Raw genomic sequence first — 15,279 nt, forward strand, 5'->3', positions numbered from 1 at the left:
TTTGAACCACTGAATTTGTTCCTATGGATGTGGTATTTAGCATATAGAAATAAAAGATTTATAATGAAGCGTTTAACTTCATAGTCAGCTTCAAAGTCAAACATACCAAAGAAAACATCCTTAAAGCAAAATGAAAAATCTGGGATTAATACTGTGTGAATGAATTTTATTAACTTTGACCAGAATTTTACTGTATGGGGACAACTCCAAAAAAAGATTTGACACGTTTTCATCAGTACTATTAAAAAAACAAGCAGTTAGACTCAATATCCTGCTTGTATCTTTTAAGGAAGGATTTTGCTGGGTAAAACCTGTGTATTAGTTCTAATGAAACTTATCTCACTTTATTAGTAACAAGGTATTTAAAAGGTAAGGACCACACTTTCTTCCAGAGAATATTCTCTACTATACCATTCCAGTATGGAATAACATAGGGAATAGTAACAATATCAGTCTGGAATAAAGCTGTAATTTTTCTAATATTGTGATTTTCTACTGAGAAGCACAAACCACCCACAGTAGTATCAGCTAATTTGATTAGATGTGTAAGTGGTTGTGGGGGAGTGTTACCCTTTAACAACATTATAATCCCAGTGGGAATTGCATCAAAAACTAACCGCATTCCTTGACAGTTACGCTTCTAATTTACCTCACTGGTCTCCGTCGAAGTCTATGGCGTAGCTATGTCCATCTATTTTACTGTCTATGCGCAGACCTGGATGACCTGGATCGACCTGGATCATCTCGAATCTACAACAGTAGCCAATGCGGTGTCTACGTGACGAGACGTGTTGACGTACAATTTCAGCGCCATTTTGAGATGTTTTTAGCATGTAGCTAGCGTTAGCACAGCCACAGCATGACCAGCATGACCAGAAACAAGTGCTGAAAACGTATCCAGATGTGTACATGACTGTGAAGTTAGTTGTCTATGTGATGGCGAGATGACTCTAGCTATCATCTCAGCGATAAATATCCTTACAAAACCTCTTGGTGGTAAGTAGCAAGATAACTTAGTTTGACAGCCCGAGGATATTGAAGGTAACTTAACTGGTGATAACCGTAACGTTCCATTTAACGTTACTGACATAAGATAGCATGATTTGGAATGGATAGCATTTTCGGTTCTATATGGACGGTCATTTAAGAAATGACGAGGAGCGTGAGCAGTTTTAACGTTATTTCAAATAACTTCGCTAAGTGCTTCGTAGTAACTTTAGGTTGTAATGCATGTATTTAGTATACGTTAACGTAGCTTTATCGGTCACTGTGTTCACACAGCGGTGCCAAGTCCCCAAGTTATGGAATTTCAGCACGAAACTACGCATCCGTTAACACATTCATGTTCTTTTTTATTGTCAACTACCGTTTGTCTGTATCCCTGATGGTGCGTGTTGCTAGTGGACAGTTTTACTTTACAAACCGTGTGATACAACTTGTCAGTAGCACTGGAAATCAGGCTACATACAATCAACAATCCCAGGGTTTTCCCTGCCATTATAAGGTTTAGGTGCAGCACCCGATCCGTTTTCGGAACCACCTAAACCTATTGAATGTAACTAAAAGACTTTTCTCAGATCCAGTGATTGTTGTTGGACTTCTTTAGCTTTAAGTTTTGTCGTGAGACTTTATTTGTTACCTTCTCTAGCTTTTTCAACGTTGTGTAGCCACAGATATGGAAATAATAACGATCCAAAATGAGGTAAAAAAGAGATACAAAGGGACACAAACTGACTACTAAGAGATGCCAAATGACAACAGAGAACAAAAACAACCCCAAAGAAAACAAAAATGACCAAAAAAGAGACACAACTACAAAGAGACACAAAAACGCACAAAATATATGGGTAAATTGCCTAAACCCCCCACCAAATGCTCGTGCCTACTGTAAAAAGTCTTCCACAAACTGAGGGAAAACACAGCATAATCCTGTACAGAATTAGTCATACAAAATCCACAATGCGATGTTCTGTGTGTTATTGTCTGTAGAGGCGTCTGTGCAAGATGCTAAGTCCTCACCCCAAGAGGCTCTCCTGGCAGTGCTTCGGGCCAACACAGCCGTCCTCCAGGAGCAGCTACAGAGTGAGAGCAGCTTCGAGGAGGTGAGGAGGCTGAGGGAGGAGGAGATGGCGGCGGCAGACTGGTTCTCCAGCGATACAAAAGATGCCACATGGTGCTTTGTCCAGGAGTGTCTCCTACTGCTCCTCACCTTGGCACGACACCTGTCCGTTGAACTCGAACGTTTCAAGCAGAACCCCACTCCATCTGCAGCTAAACAACGCACCCCTGAGGCGGCTCCACCTTTACCTCCTGATGTCCTCAGTGTCACCCAGCAGAAGACGCTTGTAGCAGCTCTTCAGTTTGTGGTTTCTCTGGGGCTCTGCCCATACTTGGCCCCTGGAGTGGGTGTGTCGCTGGGTCGCAGGTCAGCATTTGGATCCATGGTGGAAAAACTTGTCCGCAGTGGGCCGGTGCCAGCAGTGGGACGCCGCCTTCTTACCACCACAAATGTCCTATTGCAGTTGGCGGAGCTGTCATCCCTCGCCACATTGGTTTACACACGACATCTGGGAGATGTGATGGCAGCACTGTGCCAGCTTGGCTACCAGCCAAACCGGGCAGAGAGAAGCGGCACAGAAGAGGAGAAGGTAACGCATTCTGGAAATGATTTTGATGAAGATGCTTTTGATGCAGGTCATCTATTTTTTTTCTTTTTTGCAAACCTTTTAGATACAGGAGCTCAGTGCTGAGGAACGTCAAACTTGCAAGAAGGCCCTCGGAGGCCTTTTAGGAAAAGTCTACCAGCCAATCGTTATCAAGGAGCTGCTGATCCTTCAAGGTGGACCCAAACAGGTGTGCATGTCTAGGTTTGGTGTAGGATTATGGCAGTGATGGCTGGAATAATAAAAATAAAAATAATAATAATAATAATACTGGACCAATGCCAAAGATTGTTGTTCCCATCTCTCACTTAGACACAAAAACATAATAGGGTCCAGGTTGAAAAAAACGGTAGTTACCCTTTAAAAGAATGGTCAGCAAAGACATTTAAAAAAGGTGCACAACTTTTGAGTTTCCATATAGATTTTTGCTCCATAGTGCTACTAGTCTTCAAAGATTCAGGGCACCTTTTATTATTCAGCTGGCATGCCCACATTACCCATAACCAGTTGCTCACATTCAGGTCACACTGAGTGCACCTTATTATTATAAGTGGAAGTGACAACAATTGTAACTTTACTGGGAAGTGAGTGAGCAGCAATATGATTTTGATCCAAGGCCAGTTTTTAGATGTTGTGTGACTGCCGTTTTTTCTACTTTGATCTTGGTAAGCCTACGTGTTTGTTTATCACATGACACCAAAGAGTTCCCCACGTTACATAAACCAAAATAATAAAGAAAATTGTGTCAAGATTTTTTTTAGATTTCCCATTTTAGGTGTTTGTAAGGCTTGCATGTCTGAGTCCTCGTTTTATGTGTGCTGTCCCTCCTTCCAGTCTGCTGCAGTGGGAAGCTCCAGCGGTTCCAGCAGCAGGGCAGCTCTGGGATCAGCTCCCACCTGGCTGAGGCGTCTGTGTGGTCAGCTGCTGTCTGAGCGCCTGATGCAGCCTAACGGTGTCCAGGCTGTAGTCAGAGCCATCTTGGAGGGAGGAACAGGTGAGAAGGAATGAGGGAAGAAGGAAAAAGTAGTCAGGAGCACAGTCTGACTGGAACTTGCTTAATTAGTTTCACCGATTAATCTGTCTCGATCACACTATGACTACGTTTACATGCACATATTATTCAGTTTTTTGCCCTTACGCCAAAACGGACAATATTCCTACTAAGCTGTTTACATGGCTAATAAAAATGAATATTCCACTAAGGGTGTACTCACACTTGGCCCAGTTGCCTTGAACCGTGCCAGAGCATGATTGTCCCCTCTTCCCAGCTGGCCTGCACTCACACTGTAATAAAACATTCAGGGCCAGAGCACACTTTACACGTCATAGGACTCGGCGACTACGATTCCTGTTCATCTCAACGTAAGAACCAGAACCAGACCCAGGGCACGTTTAGTGATCACACTGATGTGTACAGTGCCTGAGTCCAACCGAACCGTGCCCTGGCCAATCTATTTAGTTAGTTTATTTCAATCACATAGATATACATCACATAAATGGTAAAGCAAAACAAAAACAAAGCGTCACCTTAATTCATACGGTGTCCTCTTAACTCGTTTCTAATCAGTACTGACCGAAAAGGTGTAGGTTGAAGCATTTGCTTATTACACCTTCCCTTTTTACATTCTATTCTATTTAGGTCCCTCAGAATTTAATCAATTTTATTAAATGTATTGGTTATTAATTTCTGTATGTTATATACATATTAACACATATTAGATGTATTACGTTTTAAGCGGGGCAGGGCACAGTTTAGCGTACCGGGCGCAAAGCAAAGAGATCAGCCTAGTCAAATGAAACGCATTTTACTGTTTTAAATGAACCAAGTGTGAGTGCCCTGATATTCCCGTTTACATGCAGCGATGAAAAACAGGACTTTTTCAAAGGTTTTCCAGTGGTGGTGGACTTGTTGGACCGTGCGAACACAGCCTTTCATTCCGTCAAACACCTTCTTGAAAAGGTCGAGGTTGCAATGCTTGCGCATATCCAAAAACCTGTTGATATCCAAGTCTTTTGTGTGTGACCAGAAATGTGGGCTTTTCTTATGGGCATGCATTTCTACCGCAGCCTTGCATCGTTGGCTAGTTGGTTAGTTACAACAACCATAGAAACGCATAGAGCTGACCGTCAGCCGTAAACAATAACTTATTTCACCAGTCAATTGCTGTTAAATGACTAAAACAAGAACCACTAGAGAGTTTAATTGAAAGCAGCATTAAGTCCCGTCTGTGTTGTTTCTCCGATAGCAAAAGCCAAAAGAATTCTTCCCAAAACCCGCTTCTAAAACCCAAATGATATCGGCATAATGCACGTCTTAATCGGAAAATGCTATATTTGGAAAAAGGCCTTATTCGGAATATCCAAACAGAATATGTGTTTTACATGACCCGTATCAAATTCGGAATATTGTCAAATTTGGAATAATAGTGGACTATTAGTGTGCATGTAAACAAACTCCTTGTAGTGATTAGTGGATACCTTTTGGTTGTCCTCACCTTTTATAAATCATTCACACAACGTGCACCACAGTGTTCAGCCCTGTTGGTGTCTGACTGATCATCCATCTGCTGTTTTTGAGACAAGGTGATGACAGCTAGCAGGACAAACAGGACAACAACTACTGACTATGACTATGCCGTTTACATGACCCGTATCAAATTTGAAAAATTGTCATATTCTAAATATTAGTGTGCATTTAATCGTACTCAGTGCTTTCCTCAATTATTTAATTGCCGTAATATTTTGTATGTAAGTTTTTTTTTTTTTTTTTTCATCTTTTCATAGAGTACATTGAATGTACAGCATCCAAAACCTAACTGAAACGCTGTTTCTGTCCTCTAGGGGGCGAGTCAGACTGGAGAAAATGTGACGGTGTGGCCAGGATCCTGGTGACCTGCCCGCAACAGTCTGCCTCAGCAGACACCTACTACAGACAAGTCTGTCATCAGGTCAGCTCAACACACACACACACACACACACACACACACACACACACACACACACACACACACACACACACACACACACACAAATGTGTGCGAGGTATAATGAGCCTAAAGCTATGAAGGTGGCTTTCTTTTCAACTGGCTAGGTCGCCATTGCAACTTATGCTACAGACCTAACCTGGGCCCTGTTTCAGAAAGCAGATTTAACAAACATTGAGCCTAACCCTGAACTCTTGAGTTGATGAACCCTGAGATGGAAAACTCTGAGGCCCAATCCCAATCTAAAACATGTCATGTGTTGGCTAAAGCTTGTATTATTCTGTTTTCTGAGACTGACTTCCTACACATATGTCGATAAATAAGGTTTCTTATAATGGCGGAACAGATGGGCACACCAACACTAACAAACATTTGGCTAGCACTATACCATCTTGGTTGTTTAAGAAGCAGTCTCATGCCATCATTATATGCTACGTTCAGTCTCTGCATGTTCCTTTTTCTGTAAGAATGCCACAAGTGGGCAGTATCATAGCGGTGTACAGAATGCTTTAAATAAAGCTACCTTCACATTAAAGCTATAGTGCGTAGTTTATACGGCCCCCATGAGGAATTCAAAGTAATGACAACAAAACAGTCACATGATGCAAGCCTTTCGTGACCGTGCAGCGCGATAGGCTTAATTAGCTTTGTAGCAACTCATTTGGCAATGGCTTGAATGTAACGGATGTTAATTAATATCAAAAAGTTACGCAGTTGAGGTGGTTCGGGCATCTGGTAAGGATGCCCCCTGGGCGCCTCCCTAGGGAGGTGTTCCAGGCACGTCCAGCTGGGAGGAGGCCTCGGGGAAGACCCAGGACTAGGTGGAGGGATTATATCTCCAACCTGGCCTGGGAACGCCTCGGGATCCCCCAGTCGGAGCTGGTTAATGTTGCTCGGGAAAGGGAAGTTTGGGGTCCCCTGCTGGAGCTGCTCCCCCCGCGACCCGACACCGGATAAGCGGACGAAGATGGAGAAGTTACGCACTAAAGCTTTAACGGAATCCATGCTAAATTTACGTGCTCTGTTCATTTGAAGTGTATTTGTTGTTGTTGTTGTCTAGATCCTTGACCTCCTGCACTTCAGGGACAAGCTGACAGCCCAGCAGTTTCAGCGTGTGGCCACCAGGGCGGTGCTCTTCACGGTGCAGGAGAAGCCCAGCTTTGCCCAGCAGTATTTGCTCACTCCTCTGCTCACACCTCTCCACCGCTGTACCACTGCTTCCAGTCAGTCACGTGGCCATCCTATCCATACGATTTAAAATGTTCAGATCAAAGCAGAGTTAGTAGTAGTACAAATCAAAGAGGAGTTCTGAGGTCTTTGGATCCAGAGACTAAAGTTGCACAACATCTTCCAGCTTTGGAAACTACTGTTTTAGTTAGATAATTGCTTTACAGAAAATTGGTATATAGGCAATTATTATAATTAATATTAGTTATTACATGCAATACATTTTCAAGAGAAATGGAGTCTGTCTACAAAAAAAGATATTACATATTTTTACATGCTATACAGTAGGGCTGAACTATTTGGGGGGGGATCTAATTGTGATTTTTCTGCCAGATATTGCAATTGTGATTCAATTTGCGATTTAAAAAAAAAAAGAAGTATATCTTATGTTCAATATTCACTGTGTAATAGATAAAACATGTCATGTAGTATTATAACATGAGACCCCATCAAAACTGCTCTATATTCTTATGCAGGGATGAGAACAAAGATATGAGTTGCCAGCAACAAGTGTGTTTTTCTTTTTATAAGCCTGGACCATTGAACAGTCAGACAGAACGTTTATCACAAAAGCTAAAGATATAATAAAAAATAAAAATAAAACACTTCCAGGCACCTGGTTAGCTCACCTGGTAGAACAGGCGCCCACATATAGAGGTTTACTCCTTGACACAGTGGCCGCAGGTTCAACTTTGCCCAGCGGCCCTTTGCCGCATGTCATTCCCCCTCTCTCTCTCCCCCTTATGATGTCTTCAGCTGTCCTGTTAAAAATAAAGGCCGAAAATGCCCCAAAAAAAACCCTCTTCCAATAAAAAATATCAGTACTTTCCTGTAAACTGACATGTCTGATATGCCTCAGTTTTATTCCAGCATTTAGCCTGTAAAAAAAAAATAATATAATATATATCATATAATAATGAAGAGGAATAAAAACATGTTAAACCAAATGTAACACCAGACATTCAACTAAGTATCGCACATTTGATTAATCGTGGTCTGCACGATTAGCTAATCACATTCTTTCAAAAAGCAAATTTCGATTTGAAAACGATTCATTGTTCAGCCCTACTATACAGGTCATGTATACTCAAGACACAAGATGTGCAGGTTGTGTTTATATGAATTTTCTACTAGGAGAACAGACAGTAGTTGTTGTCCTGCTAGCTAGCATCACCTTGTCTCCATAGACCTTTTTTACGGCAGACATGTCACAGTAGGAAAAGGTATATTCAACACCATTAATGATGGCTGCATTCCACTTAGGAGAGGTCCTGGTATTGTGCATGCTGACTCACTGAAATAGCTCACTGGGACACTTGATGGAATTGAGCCATAGTTAAGGTTATCAATTTCAGCTGTGCTTTTCCTACTATGACAAGTCAAAATGTCTGCTGTGAAAAAGATCCATAACAGCAGATGGATGATCCGTCAGATACCAACAGGGCTGAACACTGTGGTTCATATGTGTGTTTTTCAGATGAAGGGCATTTCCAAGCTGCTGTGGAGGAGTGGGAGCTGACACGTTGTGTGAATGATGTATACAAGGTGAGGACACCCAAAGGCATCCACTAATTACTACACTTAGAATGTTTACATGCACCCTCATATCTGAATATGACAATATTCCCGAATTTGATACGCGTCGTGTAAACCGCATTTCCGTTTATTTCCCAATAAGACCTTTTTCCGAATATAGCATTTTCCGATTAAGACGTGCAAATATGTTGGTATTATTTGGGTTTTAGAAGCGGGTTTTTGATACCCAAACGATACTCGACCCTATTTTACGGCCTCTTGCCTGTTTATGGCTTACGGTCAGCTCTGTGCGTTGCTATGGCTGTTGTACACAAACCAACTAGCCAATGATGCAAGGCTGCGGTAGAGATGCATGCCCAAAACAAAAGCCCCATAGAAACACAACTACTTTTAAACATTTCAAAGACTTATGTATCAACAGGTTTTTGGATATGCGCATACTTCGCAACAAGAAGGTGGTTGAAGGAATGAAAGAGGGACGCTGTTCCGCACATTCCAACAAGTCCAAACAAATTCTATATAGAAAAAATTCTATTTTGCACTGCTGCATGTAAACGGGAACATTAGTGGAATATTCATTTTCATTAACCATGTACCCAGCTTAGTCTGAATATTGTCTTTTTTGGAATAAGGGCAAAAAGAGGAGTAATATGTGCATGTAAACATAGTTACTGATTCATTGTAATGACCATAGCTCATACAGTATTCTTAATTAAGGTTTTATGGACTTTGTGTAGTCAAAGAGACCATAAACCACGAGAATGTACCCACGATGTCTCAGTTTCCTTGACAGTACCTTATGTATATTGGAGGAAAATATTCTAATGACATTTTTGTATAGTGACATTTAGTGATATTTCCTAAAATATGCAAGAATCCAATCCATGCTCACTGCTCTGCATGGTGTCATTTTGAATAATAAAAGTATATAAAATGATATATACTGTATGAATGATATTCATTTAATTCTGTAAAAATACAGTAAGTTGATCATAATTCCCTGATAACATGAGTCCATTAAAAGCGATTGAATGTAAATGGACTGTGTTTATAGTATTTAACAATTCATAGTATTTATTTGTTGTCTGTCCTTGAGGACTTTTTGTAAACAAGACAGGCATTTGCATTAGCAAACTAAATGAAGTTGTCTGAATAATAATGGTTATATTCATTCAGATGTTAGTGTTTATTAGGTTTTGGCATAGTATACGTAGTAACACGGACTACGTTTACATGCACATAATATTCTGGTTTTTGCCCATATTCCGAAAAAGACGATATGGTGACTAAGTTCTTTACATGGCTAATGAAAGTGAATATTCCTCTACTGAAATAATTCTCTTTGGCAATAAAAAAGGTAGGCTGGCACTCAGTACTTACAGTACCTTGATTCTAGAGGAATAAAAACAAATACCGAAGTCAAGAATCTTGGTGTAATTATTGATGAAGATCTTTTAGTGATCACATTAAAGCTGTAACAAAGTCATCATTCTGGCATCTCAAAAACATAGCGAGAATCAGAAACTTTATGTCCAAACAAGAGCTAGAAAAGATTATTCATGTTTTTATTTTGTATAGGATAGACTACTGCAATGCACTTCTTACTGGCGTTCCCAAGAAGACCATAAAACAGTTGCAAATCATTCAAAAGGCTGCTGCTAGAATTCTGACTAATACCAAGAGGAGAGCACTTTTCTGAATTCTGAAATCCTTGCATGAGCATTGAGTATGAGCCGGGTAGATCTCTCAGATCAGCAGGTACTGGTCAGTTGGTGGTGTCCAGAGTTCTTTCCAAGAGTGGGGAAACGGCCTTTGGCCATTATGTTGCCCACTGCTGGAATCGGCTTCCGTTGGATCTGAGGCAAGCACCAACTGTTACCACTTTTAAATTCAAGTTAGAGACTGTTCTCTCCTCCAGAGCTTTTAATTAGTCTTGTCTGACGGTACTTTTAATTATTTTAATATTTTTGTTTAAAACTTTGTCGTACATTTAAATAATGTGTTGTCTTTTCAGTATATGTTTGTTGTTGTTGCTTTTTGCCTGTAAAGCACTTTGAATGACGTTGCAATACACATTCAATGACATGAATGTGTATGAGAGGGTGCTCTATAAATAAATTAGCCTTTTGCCTTAATATTCCTGTTTACATGCTGCAGTGCAAAATAATTTTACCAGCGGTGGCGGACTTGTTGGACCGTGCAAACACAACAGCGTCCCTCTTTAATTCCTTCAACCAGCTTCTTGAAAAGGTCGGCGTAGCGATGTGTGCGCATATCCAAAAACCTGTTGATAGCCAAGTCTTTGATAATGTTTAAAAGTAGCTGTGTTTCTCCTTCTTATCGGGTCTGCAGCCCTGCAAACTGTTGGTTTGTGTACAGCAACCATAGCAACGCACAGAGCTGACCATAAGCCGTAAACAGGCAAGAGGCCGTAAACTGCGGTAAACCCCCCGATTGAGACGCATATTCCGAAAGCGCTGCATACATGTCCAAAGAATGCCTCTAAAACCTGAATAATACTGGAATATCCCACATGTCTTAATTGGAAAATGCTATATTCGGAAAAAGACCTTATTCAGAATATCCCACTGTAATATGCTGTTTACATGACCTGTATCAAATTCGGAATATTGTCATATTCTGAATAATAGTGGAATATTGGTGTGCATGTATTCATACTCACTGATGTTCCCTGCTAACACTGTATTTTTCTTACTAATTAATGCTTTATGCCTCTCAGTGTTTTTGGTGTAATTTTCTTTGCTCTTGTGTCTCTTGTTGCTGTCAGATCTGGGTGGTTGGAAACAGTCCATCAGCTTCTCTTCTCAAAGCCCTAGAACAAGTTCTTCCTGTTATCTTCACACTCTTCTGTTTCACCAAGCAGAATGTCTCCCATCTACGGTAAGGTTTTCTGTGTTATTAGCTGCATTTTTATGTACAAGTATCTCAAAAATAACAACTAAAACATCCTTAATAGAGCCCGACCAATATATCGGCTGGCCGACATTATTGGCCGCTATTAGGCATTTTCCAAACTATCGTTATCGGCATTTATAATGGCCGATAAATTAATATTTAAAAAATCAAATAAAAACGGACGAAACACCCTTCAACCATGTTATGAGTGTTGGCGTTAGAGCTGTTATCGGGCCGAACTTTTAAGGCCCAATAACAGCTCTAACGGACCGAGCCCAACAGAATTTGGCCCGAGCCTGACAAGTACATTTTGATTGACAGCTTTTTAAAAGCCCGAACCCGTTTACAGCCCGACTGTACAAAACGCCGTCTATCAGCAGTGATTAGAGTGCATGTCGGAGAATAGCGCGGACACACGCTTCACACTGCGATCGGGCACGCACACAGCTCTTTTGTCTTTCGTCAAGAATGAGTCATTTATAAATTTTTTACTAATGTAGGCTATAGGCCACTTGGAAGTTGGAACAAAGAAATAAAATAAGTCCTCCAGAGGCCAGCCTCTGTTTCCCCTCCTCAGCATCCATCTACACGCTAATCGAAACGCATCACCTGACCGCTCATTTACCTCGTAACCTGGAGCGCAAGCCTGAGCCCGTGTAAAATTATAGAAATTAAGACCGAACGGGCAGAGATCTTCAGCTCTAGTTTGCGTTGCATAGTTTGTCCACCAGAGGGCACTTTACAACGTCCCTGTTGGCAACACTCTTTGATTTTTTTGGTTGTTATTGTGGTTTTGTTCAAAGGAATTTAAAGGGCCCATATTATGCTCATTTCAGGTTCATAATTGTATTTAGAGGTTATATCAGAATAGGTTTACATGGTGTAATTTTCAAAAAACACCATATTTTTGTTGTACTGCACATTGCTGCACATTCTCTTTTCACCCTGTGTGTTTTAGCTACCGAGTGAGGCATCTCACTTCTATCCCATCTTTGTTGGGAGGTGCACATGCACAGTAGCTAGGTAAGGATTACATGAGCTAGCTAGCTGTTTCTCCAACTTCGGCCTGTACAAGGCAGGATTAGCCGGGAGACTTCTTCTAAACGAGGGCGCACTTCCAACTTTGCATGGAATACCTGCAGAACAGGGACATGCAAGTAGTTCTTTTGTAGATTATGGTGAACTAGTGTGTGTTGTAGCAGTGTTTTGCCATTGAGAACGAGCTAGCATGCTAGCGCTAGCATGCCACGTCGTCTCTGCTAGTGACGTAGAAAGCTGTGCAGATTTTGAACAGCTCACCCGGAGACTGAAGACAGGACACATTCAGAAACTCACTCACTCAAAACAGCATGGATGTTTTTTTTTTTTTCAAGTTTGTATGCGTGTGGAACACCAGAGACACAAAATAACACCCACAAATCCCAGAAAGTTTTTTTTTTTCCATAATATGGGCACTTTAAGTTTCATATCTTAAGTTTGTATTTTTATACATTTTATTTATCAGAACTTTAATATATTTTGATGTTCTCTGTTCTGTTGTGACAATAAAACAAACAAGTTTATTTTTAAACTGCATTATCATATTATTTTAGTGAGGGCTCATAAATAACTACAAATAACTAATGTTAGGGAAATCTGTTTATATTTTGTTACGCGTTTCTGGATTTAAAAAAATATATATATATCGGAATATCGGATTTTTAAATCCCCAAATATTTGTATCGATATCGGCCTTAAAAATCCTTTATCGGTTGGGCTCTAATCCTTAACTTTACAAAGTAAGTGTTTGAGTCATCCAAGAAGGACTGTACCATGTTTTAGTAGCCAAACTTAGCCCCGCCCACAACATTCGAGGTCGGGAAGTTCACATTCTGACTAGAATCTGAGTATGACCATGTCAGGCTAATGTTTTAGCCTATTAACTACAAACCATGTATATTTTTATTGTTTTCTGCACTTTCTAGATTGGTCATTAGTGTTTTTTTTGGAATTTAAGTTTTCAAGACAGGATAGGGAAGTCAAAGAATTGAGAGACAGACTGATGCAATGTTGTTGTTTTTTTTTAGCAATAACAGAAATATTGAATAACAGCCAGGAAGTAGTATTTTCCATTTTGGAGAAATTTCAAAACAGTCCTTGCTTAAAACGGCATTTCCTCATATCGTGATTATAATAAAAAAAAAAAAAACAGATAGAAAAATATGAATGAGCAAGAAAACTGACACTGTTTTCACCATGAATGATTACTTATATTAAGCCTCTAACCAAAACGCTTTCTGGCAGGAAATCAGTTAGAGTAGTGTCCTTTGGAAAATAGTCAGCAAAAATGTAAAGTATACGTGAATCGTAGTCAATCTGCTCTAAAGTAAGACATAAAAATGAGCTGTATGAATGTGCTCTGTGCTCAACAGCGCCCCCTGTCAGGAGATTTTGCTGTGGTACCTGAGCCACACTGAGACGCTTGCAGCCCTGTCAGCACTGAGGCAGCTCGCAGGTCTGCAGGGAGACAAGAACGAGGTGGCAGCAGATTTCCACTTCTCCCCGGGCAGTGATGGAGGAGCCAGGCTCAGCTCCAGAGAGAGCTGCAGGTAACTGACACTCAGAAACGCACGTGATTTATGTGAATCTATGTATGTGTAATGGACATGCTCTGATCTTTGTGAAAGAGCACCGTCTTTGTGTTGTTAAGAAAGGACACACACGCTTATTCTGAATAATGCAGAATAGGATAGTTCCTTTTTAACATGTCTTGGGCCAATCGGCAACAGTTAAAGAGCCACACTTTATTCATCTCATTCCACTGCGATGATGACTGTTAGTATAACTTGCCTCTCTTCATTCCCCCGGTGTCTTCCATCACTTCTCTCTTTTTGTCTCCCAGTGAAGAGGACGATGCTCTGTATGAGAAGCTGTCAGGAGAGCAGTGGAGGCTGGAGTGTCTGATGCAGCTGCTGGCTGAACTCAAAGACTCTGACCTGCCCGGAGACTTCTTCCTGGACCTGCTGCAGGTAAGGTGTACACTAGTCTCACATTGCCAGACCTATTTCCACAGCACTGTGGAGTAAGGTCTGGCTACACCACAGATACATTCCAGGATAAGAGAAAAAAAAACACTGGCTTGTTTGCATTTCTTTAAACCAATCCCAGTCGTCTTGGACGGCGCTAAACTCCGGACGCAGCGACGGCGGCTCTGCAAAATAGTCTCGGGAAGGAACTTGTAGGAACTCTACATACAATATAAAATGAAGTTAGCTGTTCACACAATACAGTAACGTGAGCTTTTTAAAGTAGCTGGGTGGTCAAGTCATTTAATTAAAGCAGTGTATCGCCGTTTGTACTTCTTCCACAGCAATTCAGCCGATCGGCCCCAAAACGTCAAAGTTGGAGAGTAAATGCTGTAAACAATCATTCCGTGAAAGAACCAAGCAGGCCTGCCTTGTTCCACGATCCAAATTTTCTTCAGAACTTGCCATTTTCAGCATGTAGCTTGCTAGCTCGAAGTTTGTTGTTTTTTCCCGAAGCGAAGGGATTTTGAGAATGACAACACACAGTGAGCGGAAGGTGAGGGATGCGTGGGTGAGCCATGCGCCGGATGTCAGGCAGGTATCCTGTAAAACATGATTCAGTCTAGTGTAACAAATACTGGCATAGATGTTTATATAGACCTCTGTGGTAATTTTGTGGTTGTAGTGTGTGTGTAAGTTGTATTTTATTGTACAGTGTTTCAGTGCTTTGTTCTTTCCACATGATAGGAGAAGGTAACCTCAGTTGACAGTCCATCATTTACTCGCTTCTCTTGCAGGAGCTGGCCAGCTGGGCAGCTGCAGCAGACGAAGAGAAGAAAGATGAGCAGGAGTTGGACGTGTCAGCCATGACACTCCTGGAGGTGGAGCAGCAGCTGCTGGGCCCAGCTGCGAGGCAAGGCCAGAGACTCGCTTTGCTTCAGGTGTTGG

General features: G+C 41.2%; 1 protein-coding gene across 1 annotated transcript in view; it reads left to right on the forward strand.

Moving 5' to 3' along the window:
- The first annotated feature begins 704 nt into the window (after window positions 1-704).
- tango6 (transport and golgi organization 6 homolog (Drosophila)) overlaps window positions 705-15,279 on the forward strand; it is a 38,289-nt gene continuing 23,714 nt past the window's right edge. The window contains exons 1-11 of the mRNA XM_028586213.1: window positions 705-996; window positions 1,990-2,648; window positions 2,731-2,853; window positions 3,498-3,657; window positions 5,505-5,611; window positions 6,708-6,870; window positions 8,352-8,419; window positions 11,199-11,311; window positions 13,738-13,914; window positions 14,208-14,334; window positions 15,129-15,279. The exon at window positions 15,129-15,279 is cut by the window's right edge and continues 53 nt beyond it. Of these exons, the coding sequence (XP_028442014.1) occupies window positions 945-996; window positions 1,990-2,648; window positions 2,731-2,853; window positions 3,498-3,657; window positions 5,505-5,611; window positions 6,708-6,870; window positions 8,352-8,419; window positions 11,199-11,311; window positions 13,738-13,914; window positions 14,208-14,334; window positions 15,129-15,279 (1,900 nt within the window). The 5' untranslated portion in view covers window positions 705-944. The remainder of the gene's footprint in view (window positions 997-1,989; window positions 2,649-2,730; window positions 2,854-3,497; window positions 3,658-5,504; window positions 5,612-6,707; window positions 6,871-8,351; window positions 8,420-11,198; window positions 11,312-13,737; window positions 13,915-14,207; window positions 14,335-15,128) is intronic.

This window comes from Perca flavescens, chromosome 8 (assembly GCF_004354835.1).
Source record: "Perca flavescens isolate YP-PL-M2 chromosome 8, PFLA_1.0, whole genome shotgun sequence".
In the NCBI taxonomy this organism is placed as follows: domain Eukaryota; kingdom Metazoa; phylum Chordata; class Actinopteri; order Perciformes; family Percidae; genus Perca; species Perca flavescens.